Here is a 17,337-nt window from a genome sequence, read left to right on the forward strand (position 1 = left end):
AAGTTCTACATTCTATTGTCCCTTTATAACGCAGGCAGAAGATAGCAGTGTGCTCCCAATAGAGCTGAATTTGCACAAGTTACACCTCTGAAAATGCCAGATGGTCTATGGTCTACTTTTGAGAGCTGTCACATATGTAAAGATTTGAAAAAAGAAAGACAGCTGAATGAGAGCAGTGGATCATTAAAGGGAGAGCGAGGGTCCCTAGGCATCACTTGTGTTTTAAGAAGCATTGTGTCGCTCCCTTATTAGCGTGCTTTTTTTTTTTTAAAGCTGTACACAACTTTTACACAATAAGGGAAGAAATTCTGTGTTAAGCCAAGTAGTTGTGGTTTAATCAGTGAGATGTTTTTGCTCTTGATCAAGAATGAAATGATATGTTTCCTGCTTGGTTGCAATTGTAAAATTACTGTAAAGCGTAGCTCTTCCTGATGAAAAATTAACTCTAAAGTTAATGTAAATAAATATATTTAGGGTTTATGTAGGGGTTTTGTTAGACTTGTGTACTCTGTGCATCTAGCAGAATCCTTCAGCTAAGAAAGAAATTGTGTTTTAGTGTTCAAAAACTGAAGTGAAAAGATAATACTTGGTTACCTGACCTTAATCTAAACTAGTAAAAATAATTAGGTGACAGTGATAGGTACAAGAATGAATGTACTATCATTTATCTGCCAACAGAAATAGATATAATTTTGAAGATTGAAATGTGGATAAGTTGTTAAGGATGTGTTAGACTATCACTTCAGCCACACACAGTAATAATTTGCAAATAGTCAATTTTGTTAGCAGAGAAAGGTCAAATCTGTCAATTTTAAAATTTAGGGATAAGACGTAGTTGTCATTTCAAACCTTATTTTTATTTATTGAAAATACTTAGCTATTGGGTAGCAATTCTGCATTTGCCTTGGATTAAGAATTGGGACATGTTTAAAAAAAAAAATAAGAAATGGAACAGGACATTTTTTGAATTGTTAAGGAACCTTCCTAGTATTGGTCAGTGACATTGTGACTTAACTAAACTCACAGATAGTGTGAATTATTCTTTTCAGAGAAAAAGTGGTCCAAAACATTTATTTGGTGAGATTACTGGAAAGCACTCTGGAAAGAACACCAAATTAGGTTTAATTGCCTTCTTTGGCATCCCTTTAAGCACATTTGCAAAACTCGTCTTATACTTAATAGCTGTCATTAGGATGTCATTCTAGTTGATACAAGAGGTTACAGGAGCATCAAATTAATCTCTAAATCAAATGGTTGCACACATATAAGAAAGATACTTCCTTTCACAAATGTATTGACTGTATATTTTAGTTGGGAAAAAGGCATATGTAGCTGCTAAACAAACTTTTCTCCTTTTTTTCATCAAAAATGAGAAGAAAAAGAAAGTTATTTAAAATTATTACTGCTGTTACTTTGTAATAGTTTTTGTATTTATTTTTTTAGACAATTATTCTCTCTGCTTATCACTGGACAAGTGAGAAATTATGAGAAGTTTAGTACATTTTATAGGAATGATAATTGCAATAGACTTAATGTAAAAGCATGCTTTTGTTTGTTAACGTAAAAAAAGATATGAACCTAATTTTTTTAAGAGAGATACTTCAAGAATAGAATATTTTGATATGTGAAATTTTTTTTTTCTCCCCCAAGATACATCGGGAATATTGACAAAAACTATATAATGGAGTGCTAAAGACTTGGTCATTGCAAACATTTGTCAAAAATATGAACCAAGTTCTGCCACCTCATATACTCAGTTTCTTTAGATAGAAAACAAAGACTATGATGGTTTTAGAAGCTCTACTGGTACAATACTTAAAACACTCATCTGCTTCCCAGGTTGGTGTTTCAAACCTGCAAGCTGCTTTGCAGGGAAAGACAAGGCAGTGAATTTCTGTAAATATTTACAGCCTTGGAAACTCTGTGAGAAAGTTCTTGTGCTGTATGTTTGCTTTGAGAGCGAGTGACAGTGGGTCTTAGTGGGTTTGCATGCAACACTCTTAAGTACAGGTGTTCCTCAGATTTATATTTCGTATCCATAAGTAGAAAAGAAGAGTAAAGGAAAAAATAGTTTTAGATTTAAAAATGCTAAAAGAAGTACAATTTCTGAGTAAAATCAATGTCCCAAATTGAAATTGGTGATATTTGTCATAAATGCCTTTTGTTGTTCACTTGAGATGCTATGATTTTCAGTAGTAATCTTAACCATTTAACCAACGTAAACAAAATTTAAGGAGCAAGGTAAAGTGAGGAGTGGGTCAGGGTTGTCAAAGTGCAAAAAAATCCCAGTATCCTTCCTGTCTAATTTTAAAGAGAAAAGAAATTCTTTCCAATTCAAAACCCTCCCTTGAATTTGACACTCAAGGACTCTGGGCTTCCTGTGTGAGAACTCGCTGTTGCATCACTGGCCCACTGGGCTACTTCGGAGTGGACACCAGAAGCTTCTCACTCTTTGCCAATACCAACCTACACACTATCTGCTTACTGCCAGTACCAAGAAGATTAATCTTCCGGGTGTACTCTTGCCTTGCGTTGACTATGTCAGGGTGCAAGTCATACCTAGGTGTGTGCTTCTTATAGCAAGAGTCAGGTTGCGTATGTGCATGCACCATAGCTGCAGAGGTATCTAGGGATTTAGGGTAGAGGAACTATTCAGAAACTGCATAATGTTCAGATATGCTAGCAGCAAAACAATGGTTATTCCCCCTGCTAGTTTTATGATTCACGGGTCAAAGAATCAAATTCATTTCTCCTTCCTCAGTGTTGTGTTGTTCTTGTGTACTGCCAAGTCACAAACAACTCTCATAACTCACTTTCCGGTGGATTCTCAGAGGCAGGGAATCGCACAGCAGGACATTGCCCATCTTTTTCCTGTGACCTAGTGTATGCGAACCATGTGCCTTTGAGTGTCCAGCACAACTTCTTATCACTAAGCCACCACAGTCCTTATTGTTGTGTGCTTTTGAGGCAGAACTGACCTATAGCTAACACTCTAGTGGGTTTTCAGAGGCATTTAATCTCATGGAAAAAATTTACCTAACTTTCTCTCGTGAAGCAGGTGGTGGATTTGAACCATGTGCCTTCAGGATTGTATTGAAGCTTTTTACCACTAGCCACCAGAGCTCCCTATAGTGCTATTATACTAACCCCCTGTGTATTTCTAACACCACCACCACCACCACATACAGTTCTCTTACAGTAGCCTCTGGGGCATAGCCATTAAAAATTGAACTGCTGCAGTCCTTGTTTTTGGATGGCTCACTGGGTGTGGGGGGGGCACAGTCCATTCTTTAACCAGATTTGAACAGAAGAGTGGCACCTTGGCCATTTGTACATGAAGTGCTTAGTTTCACGTGTCACTTAACTACTGAAGTTTCTCTCCACAATGCAGTGCGGTGGTGGGGGTATGTGTGTTGTACTTCTTGTCAAACTCCTTCTTGATGTGGGCTGCAGTGTCCTTCTCTATGTTGTATTTGTCCATCCAAAAACAAGGACTGCAGCCTAAATTCCAAATACCAGAGACTGAAATCTCCAGCCTTGCTAAGAGAATGCCTCCATCTTTGAACCCTTGTTGTGTTTTGTACCGGACCTTCCTCTGTACCAGTTTGTTGTGGTTATAAAGCAATTAGCAAATCAGCTTATATTTGTATTTTCTATCTCATACTTTTCTCTGCCTCATGTTTTTTCTTTCCTCACAGTCCATTCCTTTAAAAAAAGAAATCTGTTGTAGATGTGTGTGTTTAAAAAAAAAATTGAACTGCTAAGCAAAACGTTCACAGTTCATATCCACCAGCTGCTAAGGAAGAAAGATATGGATTCCGCTTCTGTAAATTTATAAACGGGGAACCTGAGTGGGCAGTTGTAATCCACAGGGTCTCTGAGTTAACATTCACTCAGTGACTATGGCGTTCTTTTTCAGTTTTTATATTTTTCTCTTAGAGGATTTTGCTTTTCATATATTCACATTTCATAGCCTGCAGTTTGTTTTCGTGAGTTAAGTGTATGTATACATATACATATACATATACATATACATATACATACATACATACATACATACATACATACATACATACATACATTCTTACTTCTTTGGGTCAGCAGAAATGGGGAAGGGTGTCAGTAAGACGGACTGACGCAGTGTCTTGCATAGGGAGATCCCGCGATGGGGCGGGCTCAAGCATTATTGCTTTCTGTTTTCCATAGGAGTGCAGTGAGGCAAGCCCGTGTGAGGCAGTGAGGCAGCCAGCAGCCACAAGCAACACTGTTCTTCTGGTTTGTGCCCTTTAGTCATTCTGTTTTGCACTGGTGCACCCTACGTTTTAGTAGTTGGCTTCACAAGTTTTCACTCTTAACAAAAGACTGCGTTGTTTTTGTTGGTAGATGCTGCCGAGTGGAATACAACTCAGTTTCCCTATGAACAACAGACCTGGACTGTGTTCTATCCTGTGCCGTTCTCATCTACTCTAGTACACCTGAGCCATTGCTACAGTCACTGTGTCGGTCCATCTCATTGATGGTCGTCTGCTCTTTTTCTAACCCTCCACCTTGCCTAACACCAAGTCCCTGTCCAAGGAATAGCTTCTCCTAGCAGCATGCCCAAAGTGTCAGAGATGAAGCTACATCAGCCTTGCCTCGAATGAGCACTCTGATTGTACATTCTCCAAGACATATCTGTATTATATAACCTCTTGGATCTTTTATGCAGGGCATTCAAATCATGGGCACATCTCAAAATTTTAACTTCTTCCTTTCCAAAGTTCAGCTCTATCATTTCTTCTATTTATTTATTATTTCACCAGGATTTCTAGTACAGCATCACATAAGATGAGTGAAGGTTGACATTTCATTTCTGGTCCTGACCAAAGGGATGACTGCTCACATATCATTGTTTAGTTGTGGTAGATATTTTCTAAAAACTTAAAGACGTTTCCTTCTATGAGTTGTTTTTTTTTAAAAAAATTGATAAAAAAGAGCAGAGTAGGGTTTTTTCCCCAGATTTAAAAATGAAATTAGTTTAATGACTATATTCTTTGGACTTTAGAGACTTGAATTTATTGCTCCCTTTATTCTTAAGTCAAAACTTGAGTAATGTTTCATTAGCAGGGATATTGAAATAATACTGCTGGCCTACAGCACCAGAAAAAGCCCAGTACAAAGAAAACAGTCAATAATACTTAGTGGATGAATATTGACTAACTTTTTTCAGTTTTTCAATTTAACTTTGCTTTAAAAGACTTTTCTCTGCTGTTATTATCTGGTGGCCCAGTGAGCATGGCATGGGATAAGGATAGGGCAGGGCTCAGTTCCATTGGTCCTAGGCTTATAACGACTAGCAGTCGACTCTATGGCACATAACAATGAGGGGATAAAGAGTTGCTCTGCCAACCCAAAGGCAGGCAGTTCAAATCCACCAACGGTTCCATGAGAGAAAGATGGGACATTTTATCCCCTTGTACATACAGTTTTCAGCCTCTGAAAACTCACTGGAGGGTCAAAAACCCCATGGAGCTGTTCTGCTCTGTGCTTTAAGACTGGTACAATCTGGAATTGACTCATAATTGACTTAACAATAATGTCTGTTAGTTCAGTGCCAGCTTTTGGCACTGGACGGCAGTGCCTTGTTTTTCTGAGCCTCACAAGTTTTTTGCCTTTGGCTTTGTGCAGTCTTAATTATTTTTTTGTTGATTTTTTTTTAGTAGAAAATGTTTGCCTTTTTTTTTTTTTTTCCTCTGAAAGGTTTCCACTATATACTAGTCCTCGCTTCTAGTAGATTTTAATGTATTTCCCTTCCTTGTTTTCTTTACTTTAAAGGTTAAAGCACAAAACCAAAACTGTTGTTATGTGCCATCGAGATGCCTGTGACTCATAGCGACCCCATGTACAACAGCCCTAACCCCTGCTCTATCCTGTGCCAATCTCACTGTCTCCGACACTCCTACCACCACTCTGACACTCAGTCGCTGAATCAGTCCACCTCATCCAGGGTCTTCCTCTCCTGCACTGTCCCTCCACACTTTCAAGCATGACTTCCTTCTCCAAGGACTAGTCCCTCCTTGCAGCATGTCCAAAGTATGTCAGACGAAGCTTCGGAATCCTTGCCTCCAGGGAGCAACCTGGTCTCAACCTCTCTAGGATGAACCTGTTTGTTCTCCAATACTCTTCTCCAGAAGCACAGCTCAAAGGCATCATTTTTCCTTCTGTCATCCCTTCTCATTGTCCAGCTTTCTGATGCATAGGAAGTAATTGCAAAGACCATGGCCTGAATCAGGCACATCTTAGTTTTTAGACTGACATCATTACTCTTCAGTATTTTGGAGAGCAGACTTTCCCCAATGCAGTTTGTCTTTTAATTTCCTAGCTGCTGGTACCAAGAGTGTTGATTGTGGAGCCAAGCAAACTAAAGCTGTTAACAATCTCAATCTCTTCACCAAAACTGTTACTGAATGTATATAACCTGATAACATTTTTCCTGCATTTCATTGTAGCCCAACCTCAGCGCCTGCCTCAGCTCCAGCCTTTATCACTGGAATCAAGTGAGGAAGAAGGAGGCAAGATCAAGAATGGGCACACAGGTCTGAACAATGGGAATGGGATTCACCATGGAGTGAAGCATGCGTCTGCAGACAGTCGAAAACTTTCCTCTCCCGTTTCTCACAAAATGCACAGAAAAATGCAGTCCGGCTTATCTGTAAGCAGCGATCTCAGTAAGAAGAGTAAAGTAAATGCTGTCTTTTCCCAAAAGACTGGTTCTTCACCTGAAGGTAAGTTTGTTATATGTGCGTATTTTCTTTGACCCAAAGTTAAATCGTATTCACTTGTAATCATTTGACTAAGTAAACATCATTGAAGAAGAAATCTCACTTATCCTTCAAACAAACAACAATTTTGGTAGAATGCAACTTCACTTCCCCCCAAGGAAAGCGTAAGATACAAGAGGCAGCGCTCGCCTCACATCCAGCTTTTTGATGTCCTCTCCTAGAGACTAGTCATTACTTGAAATAGAATTCTACTGCTGCTTTTTTTTTTTTTTAATGCCAGATTTAAAAAATAAGACTCCAGCATGTTGGCAGCATATATGAATATACTGTTCTGTGGTTTGGAGTTAAGATCACTGGCTTGTATTTTTGTCTTGAAACCCAGTTCTTAAATGTACAAAGCCAAAAGTGGAAGAAGATTAGGAAATTTGGATGCTCTTGCCAGGGAATGTGATCTGGTGATCTCTGTTGCTTAACCAGCCGGCATATCCCAGCCACTGTACTTCCACCCTTCTCTATGGCACCAGTGGAACAGTGCCTGGTTCTCAATGTGGTTCTGTCCATTAGCCCCTCCCTTCGAGACTTTTGACTGTGATCTCTGAACTTCAGGGGAGCTAATTGTTACTTCTTCTAAGTCAGCCTTCTCCTGCCCTTGGTCTGGTTAAATACTGTCAAACCTGACAGAGGTTTTTTTCCTTCTAATACATACTCATGTAAGGAGTCTATAGACTCCTTTTACAGTTCTTATCTGTATTACCTTTAAAAAAGAAAAATCTCTCATACGTAAGGTCTCAAATTTTCACTGGTATATTCTGTTCTTACACAATTTTGAACATTTAAAAGTTCGCATGTGATAGAAAGATAAGCAGAAGATAGATAGATAGATAGATAGATAGATAGATAGATAGATAAATAGATAGATAGATAGATAGAGATGCATGACAACTGCCATGGAATTTATTCTGAGTCGTATTAACCCCAAAGAACAGAGAAGAGCCGCTGCATAGGGTTTCTGTGGCTGGAACTCTTTATGGATGCATATCATCTCGTCTTTCTCCTGCAGAGCCACTAGTGGGTTGGGACTGCTGACCTTTGGTTAGCGGCCTTCACCACAGCACCAACAGGGCTCCTTTAGAGATAGATAATCTTAATTGCTATGAAATGTTAAATAAGGGAATATGTGTGAGATGTCTCCATGAAGCTGGGTATGCTTATTCATAGAGAGAAATTGAGTTGTAAATAGGAAATTGTGTTGAGAGTTAGCAGTAATGAATGAGAGAAAGACTATTACATTTTGGCTACAGGTGTCTCAGACTCAACTGAGGTAAAGTGTTAGGTTGATCAAATGATATGATAATAAATGGTCTGCATAGTTTCAGGTCAGTGACACTACTTTCCAAACTAATTAGATTTAAAGGACATGATTGACACTTTAAAATGAGTTTGCCATGTAAGCTGTGTGGTCATCTCAGAAGCAAATGTAGGCTGTTAACTAAACTGTGTCTCCAAGGAGTTGGGAAGGCCATGCAATTTTCTTTAGAGGGTCTTGGCTGTTAGGTGATTGGGTGAAATAATGCAGGTAAAATCTACTTGTTTTATGCATTTGAATTTATTTATTACATCTTTAACTTCTTATTTTAATTTTCTTATCTATTTAAGTTTCATCTTAGAGAATGGTAATTTTAGCACATGAATCTGACTTGAAATAGTTTATGGAATCCTTCAAGAATTTTCACTTTATAAATAACATGAATGAAAAAAACCAAAAGAATATGCAAATGAGAAAGAATTCTCTCCTCCCTTTTCTCTTTAACCTTCTTGTTCTCTCTTCTTTCCCATCCTCTCCACTCACTCACACGTAGGACAAGCCACAGTGATTTAGATGAGTGGAGTAGTCCTCTTCCTAACACAGAAGTGCTCTGATTAGGCAAAGACTTGAGAACTGGGTGCCATCCAGAACCTGATAGCAAGCAGTATGGCAGTAACATTGAGAGCTTAGCCAAAGTCATTTCTTCTTCTTTTTTTAAATTAAAATTATATTATCCTGTTTTATGGAATTTTTCTCAAAATCATAATTCATGTTTTCCAAAGCAATATTTGCCAGTTCACTGTAAAAATAGAACTTTAATAAATTTCACTGCTCAACCAGTACAATAAATGCACAGTATTACTATGATGTGTGTGTGTATGTGTGTGTGTGTGTAAGAGAGAAAGAGACAAAAAAGTAATGCACATAATTTCATCATTCATTGTTCAAAGCTTGGGACCGTTATCTATCAGAAGTATACGTAAGAGGAAAGATTGAAATATTTAAATACCTCTTTGAGAGAAGGAAAACAGATTAACCATGTCACTTATGATCTAAGAAAATTATTCCTATTCCCATCTACTTGATAGAGGAGCAAAGAAAAGATTTTACAAGAATTTGAAATATATGTTGTTTAGCTTTTGAAACAGAGACACCTCAGAATGTGCCTCAAATCTCAGAGGTCACCTCTTTCAGTAACTGTTATCTTTGTAAATCATCTGAGGAGAGAACTGCCAACTCTGTCTGGACCCTCCCTGTGTTGGTTTTATAGATGAACTATCTCTGTGGTGCTCTAATAATTTATATTCACTTAGCATTCAGTTTGGAGTTGGGTGGGGAGGAAATCAAACAATGGAGATACCCAGGAAGCTTTTTAGGGTGTGGGACGGTCAAGTGAAAGTGTTCAGAAATCCAACTTCAGAATAAGAAGTTAAATGGGAAGAGTTGAATAAATGCTATGACTCCATTCCAATTTTACCTTTTTTTTTGGATAGAGTGATGAAATGTTTGTACTTGGTCAAATGGCACTAAGCAGATACAGTAACCAGGATGTCAGTTTCTTTTCAACTTGTGACATATGTAGGCTCTGGATTGTCTGCTTTTCCTCAGGGCTGTGAGATTGAATGAGAGACCTGGTTAGAAGTACACAGCCAGAACAGTGGTTATTTATTTGTCAGCTAGTTGGGAAAATGAATAGTAGTTAGGAAATCAGGAACAACTAAAGGTAGCCTGCTGCTGATCACAACTGAGTTCTGTTTCCAGTGATGATACAAAATCCAAGATTTCTCAAGTGTATCTGAAGTTAGGAAACTGGAGTTCGGGAAAGGGAGTAAAGCTAAACATTCTAATTTATATTCTTCTGGAGGAGTTATTTCACTCTGAATCCGGACGAGCCTTCTTAAGTAGAGATTTAAGAGGAAAGGTCAGATGGCTGAGTGCTGAGTGACTCAGGGATCACTGGAGGCCATTCAGTTCAGTGGAGAATGCTTGAGTTCAGTCTGAGCACTTGGGAGTCAGTCCCTTGGAAAAGTTCAGACTTTCCTCCAGAGATGATGTCACACAGTCAGATGGATTGATTAAGGTGGTGACACTGATAAGGGAGCCTGTGCAAGAAGTCAAAGTGCGAAGAGAAAGAGAGAGAGAGATTGTCTGGTCAAAGGACTCTGGGAAATGTGAAAGGAGAGAAACTCAAGAAAATGCTTGGACAGGGACTGGAAAATAGTGTTTTAAGTATACCAGATAATGTTGACAAAGTCAGTAGAATGAGTACGGAAATACTTGTGCTGGCTTGAACAATGTGGATGCCATTTGGGAACCCTATTAAGAGCCATTTTTATGGAGAAAGCAGCTGTGGATTGTGAAGCATATCGTCAAACGTGATTGGCCACGGTTCTAGAAAGGCCAGAGTTCAACATGGGCGTGAGCACCTGTGGAACTTGTTTTGTTGTTTGCTTTTCTATTATTTTGTTTTTAAGATGGGCAAGACTTTAGTATGTTTGTATTTGGACGGAAAGACCTCAAGAGGAAGGGGAAATTTGAAGCCATGCTGTTACTGTTAGATGCTATCAAGTTGATTCCAGCTCGTAGTGATCCTGGGAATGACACGGTGAAACAAGTGCCTGGTTCTGCACCGTCTTTGTGATTGCTGTGCTTGGAAATCACTGTTGCATCCGCTGGATTAATCCATGCTGTTGAAGGTTGTATTCTTTTCCAGTCACCCACTACTTGATCAAGCATAATTCTCCTTCTCTAGGGATTAATTCTTCCTGATCACATGCCCCAAATATATGAGGGTCTCACCATCCTTGCCTTCAAGGAGCATCCTAGCAACAGCGCTTCTCAGACAGACTTGTGGTGTTTGGTTTTGTTTTTTCTTTTAGACGCACATGGTGGCTAAGAGGATAGCAATGATACGTTCTTGACAAACTTCATAGAGTTTCTTTAGAGTTCAGTACATTGAGCTGTGTGAATGCACATACCTTTTCAAAGCTAGAGTCAAGATCAGGCTGAGACACAGCTACTGATGTGCTAACGTAGGTTATTCCACTGTGTATAGGCTGCATCAACAGATGAATTTTAGAAGTTTGTTGAGTTTCTCCTGTGAAATGAGTTGATAGGAGGAAATAGGATCTTTAGTGATTAAAATTCCTACTTCCTGTTCCTAGTCCTTCCACCTTTATGTGCACTAATTGCATTTACTTGGAATGGCAGCACAGGCACTTAGGGTTCTCCATTTACAATTTCTGGCTTGGGTTTTGAATCACAAATTGGTAAGTCCTTAAAATTTAAAAAGGTAATTCATTGCCGTTGAATTGATTTTGACTCTTAGTGCTCCAGTGGGAAAGAATGGAACTACTTTGTAGGGTTTCCTAGACTGTAAAAGGTGTTGTAGGGATGGAATGCATAATGAATTGAACTGCTAACTGAAAGGCTGGCTGTTCAAATCCATCAGTCACTCTGTGGGGAACAAGATAAGCTATTTCCTTTCTTAAAGAATTATAGTCTTGTAACCATTGTGGAAGGTGGTGTGGCGCTTTCTCAAAAAGTTGCAAATAGAGATACCATTTGACCCAGCAATCCCATTACTGGGAATATACCCCAGAGAGACCATGTCTGCCATCCAAGCAGATATTTGCACACCCATGTTTATCGCAGCTTTGTTTAAAATAGCAAAGAGTTGGAAGCAACCTGAGTGCCCATCAACAAACGAATGGATAGAAAAGCTCTGATATATCCACACAATGGAATACTATGCAGCATTACAAAACAAGGAACTCTTGCAATATTATTCAAAATGGGTCACCCTGGAGGACATTATGCTGAGTGAAATATCTCAGTCACAAAGGGACAAATACTGCATGGTGCCACTGTTGTAGAATGGGTCTGACATCAGGGACTGTTGTGTAGAATGGGTCTGACATCAGGGTTGGGGTATGACAGAAAAAACTGGATAAATTATGTATATTGGATTGAAACAGATGAGGGAAAGAACAGATTAGAGGTGATATATGATTAAGTATTATGGTTAGCACAGGAATCCAGAATTAAGGTTGCATACAGAAGTGTACTTGGGGTGGGGGGCGGGGGGAAGGGATGGGGGAATTGTATACTAATGGTGGGCAGGGAGGAAAGTGCGGCAATGAATGAATGGAAATCCATAACCTCTGTAAATGTCTATTAAAATTAATTAAAAAAAAGAAAAAAAGAAGTATAGTCTGAAGAACCAGTTGGGGATCTTCATGAAGCAGGACCAGCTTAATGGCTTTTTATTGGTTGGTTTTTTTAAGCTTTAAAGAAAGGTTTTGCCACATCTTTCTCCTGAAGAACAGCTGAACAAGGGGGAAAACAAAGCATAAGCACATAAACAAATAGTTAAAGAATTAGAAGAAAGTCTAAGATAGATGATTAAGGAAACTGTTGCATAATAGAAGAGATTGCTTTATAGAAGAAACTCCCAGAAAAATAGAAAGCAATAGGTTAATTATAAAGCAAATTTTATTTGGACATGATTTCATTGCCAATGAATTACTATCATAGCAAAACCCTTGAAAAAGGTAAAATTTATCCTATTATAAATTGGAACTTTTATTAATTGTGATGGAACCTTACATCACAATTACAGTCACTTTTAGTTTCATGGGCTTCTTTTGAGAACCTGACGAAAGTTGTGGAATGTCTTCATGAGATTTCTGTTCCAGAATTTGGCAGGTAAGGATATTTAAGAAAAGTGGTAAGAAAATCCTGTTAGTAGTTGTGTTATTCCTGGAGGTAGCCAAAGGCATGGAGTTCCTTCAGACAGCTTATTTTGAAATCCAACATCTCTATGAACTGGACAGTGAATAGGGGGAGCAGGTAATTCAGAGCCTAATGAGACATTGTAGGTCTTTTGATTTTGCTCCCAGTGATTTGACAGAATTTGAATAGGTGATTGACATAATCTGACTTGTTATGTTTAATTATCATCCTGCCATTTTTTGCTAAGAGTAGACTACAGGTGAATTAAGGCCAAAAAAGGGAAACTTGCTGTGCAGCTGCTGAAGTCATCCAGGTGGGAGATAACGTGACTAGGTCAGACTGGCCGTGGTAGAGGTAGTGAAATGTTGCATGTCGATGTATTTTGAGAGTAGAGCAGCAGAATTTAATAATGTGAGGGAAAGATTAGGGTGATTTTAGGGTTTTTGATGCAAGTATTTGACATTGGCACTTGCTGTTATTTAAGATGGAGAAAGTGTTGGAAGAATGGCCATGTGGATGAAGATTTGGAGTTTGGCTTTAAATATGGTGGATTTGAAATGTTCTTTATATATCCACGTGGTGATAGGAAATTTTATTATCAGATTAGGCAGTCTGAGGAAAGATCTGCAACCTGAGATACATTTTCCAAGCCATCCAGTTTGAGGCTGTATAGTAGTGGATTCAGTCATCTGGGATAGAGTATCTCAATCTGGCATCTAGGTCTTTGGAATAAGACCTTCAAAAGGAATATGAAATACAATTCTTAAGTCTTACCTTGAGATTCTCAATTGGAATTTAGTGGAAACTAGATATCACCATCCCTTAGAAGTTTCCCATATAATGCTGATAAGTGCTCAGATTACTTCAGTCTTAGAAGGCAGATAGAGTGGAGAAGCATGCAGGAACTGATCTTTGGACCACTCCAGAATGTGGAGGTCACAAAATGAAGAGAAACTAAGAGAGAGTTGGTAGTAGCTGGAGGAGGAAGAATCGGTAAGGAGGAGTAACGTAAGAATTTTTTTCAATTTTTTAAATTATTATTAATTTTAATGAACATTTACAGAGACTTTGGATTTCCATTCATTCATTGTTGCATTTTTCTCCTTGCTCACCCCTCTCCCCCAGTTTGCTCTTCTCTTTGAAAAAGAAAATAAAATTTTTTTTCTTTAGTATACAGTTTTGACAAAGGAATAAAATGTTTTATGATGGACGGAAGAACCATATGTGAATCGTAGATGAGAAGTTCAATAAAATATGAGGGAGAAGTGACCATTGAAACTGTCATGGAAAAGTCATTGGTGATTGATTGTAGTGCTGTGAGATAAAATTTTTATTGGAGAGAGTTCTGGAGAGAATAGAGAGAAATGGAAGATTGAAAGTGTAGGCTATTATGTTCAAGATGTTTTTCTACGGAAGAGTAAGTAGAAAAATAGTTGGTTTGTAAAAGGAAATATCTTTAGAAATGGCATAAATGAGTTGAGAACTGTTGGTAATGACCTAGAGAGTGGCCATGATTGTTTCAGAGAATGATATTCTTGACTGAGTGAGAAGATATTTTCGTTATTTATATAAGTCTGTGGTTTTAAGAGTTTATTATTCAAAATGGCTTTCTTAGCCATTGATTTTGACTTTGCCATGTGGATGGGTATGTCTGCCTATCCATAAGAGGATTGGCTAGTCTTGACATTAAATTCAGTGGATTCAGCAGCAGAATTTGAGAATATGACCACCAGTGAAGAAGTATCAAAGAATGTATTACACTCTGGGAACCAGAGATTCTTGAGCCAGCCAGACCTACAGGGGAGTGAGCAGTAGCCACTGCTGAAGAGAACCAGAGACTTGATGTGAGACAGAGCTGACCTTGGGACTGCTACCTCATGGAACCAGAGCTAGAAGCCTTTGCCTAAATTTGTTGGAGGACTGAGGGGCAAGCCATACTTGGCAAGACTAAGAGATTTATAACAGTGGCCTATAACTGTAAGGTGTAAGGGCCTCTGAGCATGCTTCAGAAGCTGTCCTGACTGAGAAATTGTATTCTATTAACTTTCCTTATAAACCTCATAATCGTGAGTATGTTTTCATGTGATCATGTGTTCTGTGAGTCTTTGAACAGATTTTGGATCCAGTAGAGCAGTAAGATTGGTGTGAGAAGTAGTAGAAAGAGGTGCAGGAGCATGGGGGGCACGTTTGAGCTCATGGGAATGGGTGTTATGTGTTGATGATTATGGTGGGGCGGTCTTCTTTCGTGGAGTTACTGGAGGTCAGATATGGCCTTCCCCATGCAGCCTTGCACCTTTTTACAATGCCTTATCCTCCTGCCTGGATTTCAGATCATTCAAAGATACCAAGCTTTGAGAACATTGTCTTTTGCAGTTCTGCGTTGATACAGTCTTAGACATAGAAGCCGCTTTTCTATTTATTTAAATGGAAATTATTTTAGCGACCAGTAAAGTACAGTTTGACACAGTAACTGAATATCTTTGGAAATCTTCCATCTAAGAAAATATTTTATCAGTTGAAATGATGTTAAATGTGCTAAGTGTTTCCATTCATTTCACAACGACTTAAAAAATTATTTCATAGATATAATAATAGCACAGACACTACATAATCGTACTGTTCAAAGAAGGAAGTTTTTGGGAAAAGCTACAGAATAGGCAGGATGTTTTGAATCTTCTGACAAAAACTGTCTTATGACTCATAGGTCTCTTGCAGTTTATAAAGAGTGTACACAGGGAAAAGTAGTATCAGAATTTTTTACTGAATATAATTTTTTATCTTCAAATACATGAGGTAACCACATATGGTAAAACTTAATCTTAGATGCTAAAAATAAAATTTTTCTTTTTGTCTTGTATTTTAGCCTAAATTTTACACCTTAGCTAAAATAGTTTACCCTTTAAAAATTGTCTTTTCAAAGAGTAATAGAGTAAGTACATTTAAATCAGATATTGAATTAAAGACATATACTGATGTATAGTAATTTACACCTTAACTCCTGTCGGAATGTCATGTGGTCTGTTTATTGGCTGTATAGAGAAAAGAAGAAAGCATAAATGTTAAACTTAGGAAGGCGGGTTATATTTCTGTCCTTTATTTTTTATTAAAAACTATTTTTATAATGTTGTATTTTCTACTTTTTATTGTTGTTCTGGTGCTTTCATCTTAAATATCCTGGCTGGGTTTTTGTTTTGTTTTCCTTCCAAGAGATTATAAGTCTAAACCAGTTGGATGGCAACTGATGGAGTCCTTGAGTGAAGTGCCAGCATGTTTAGCTACTCAGTGAAAGGTCGGCTCCTCAGGTTCAGCAAGAGGCATCTGGAAATAAAGGACTGGTGATCCACATCTGGTAAATTAGGCTTTGAAGAACCTCGTAGAGCGGAATTCTGCTCTGAAGCACACGCTGTCACCATGCGTTGGAGTCAACTAGACAACAACAAGTTTCAGTGCTTTATTACAATATTATTTTGAGGCTTTGTTGTTGTTAGGTGCCATTGAGTTGAACACAACTTACAGCGACACTGTGAACAACAGACCTGAATCCTGTCCTCTCCTGTGTCATCCTCATCAACTCAAATACACTTGAGTCCATTGCTGCAGTCATCATGTCACTCCATCGGGCATCTGGTTGGGGGTGTCTTTCTCTCTTTCTCTGGTCCTCCACATTTCCAAGCATGATATCCCTTTCCATGGAATAGCTTCTCCTAGCAACATGTCCAGAGTATGAAAGAGAATCCTTCTCCATCCTTGCTTTCAAGGAGTACTTTAAGGGCACCTTTTCCAAAACATAGGTGTTAAATTCTTTTGTAAATCCATGGGATTTTCAGTGTTCTTCTCCAATACTGCAGTATTCTCATAAATTCTTCTGTTATTCTTATTCACTTTTTAGCTCTCAGCAGCATAGCAAATGATGAAAAGACCATGGCTTGAATCAAGACATCTAAATCAGAGCTCTCATGGCCTAGTGGTAAGGAGTTACGCTGCCATCCCAAAGGCACGTGGTTAGAATCCATCAGCTGTTCTGTGGAGAAAAGAAGGACCTTCCCCTCACTTTTGATTTACTGCCTTTAAAAACCCACTGGAAAAAAAAAGGAAAAAAAAAAAAAAAACCCACTGGAGGTTCAGTTGTGAGTCAATTCTGACTTGATAGCACAGAACAACAACAGTTTAAGGAATAATACCCCAAAATTTAATTTGGGGGGAAAAACCCTTCAAATGGATTATTTAAAAAGAAATGAATGTTCTTTATAAAGGCACGGGAAACAAAGGATGTTACTTTGTCTTGGGAAGAGCCTGTTTTGTCAAAGGAGCTTCCATCTTTGAAGATCTGGCCTGCCAGGTCCAAAGTTTTGGTTACCGATTTTTGGCTGTTTTTTTTCCCTTGTATGTCCTTACAAAGACAGAAGAGGAAGAAAAGACCAAAATGGATGTCAGAAGAGACTGAAGATTGCACTGGAGCATAGAGAAGCCAAAGCACAAGGAAGAATTCAAGATACTAAAGAGCTGAACAGAAGATTCCAAAAGGCTGCTCGGAAT

The 17,337-nt window shown here is 38.4% G+C and overlaps 1 protein-coding gene across 1 annotated transcript in view; it reads left to right on the forward strand.

Moving 5' to 3' along the window:
- The window catches only part of LOC102877202 (myoD family inhibitor domain-containing protein-like), a 121,967-nt gene that overhangs the window by 76,588 nt on the left and 28,042 nt on the right, over window positions 1-17,337 (forward strand). The window contains exon 3 of the mRNA XM_006882658.1: window positions 6,489-6,764. Coding sequence (XP_006882720.1) covers window positions 6,489-6,764 — 276 coding nt within the window. The remainder of the gene's footprint in view (window positions 1-6,488; window positions 6,765-17,337) is intronic.

Source organism: Elephantulus edwardii, unplaced genomic scaffold (assembly GCF_000299155.1).
Source record: "Elephantulus edwardii isolate Elephantulus edwardi_28Jun2011 unplaced genomic scaffold, EleEdw1.0 scaffold00022, whole genome shotgun sequence".
Lineage (NCBI taxonomy): Eukaryota > Metazoa > Chordata > Mammalia > Macroscelidea > Macroscelididae > Elephantulus > Elephantulus edwardii.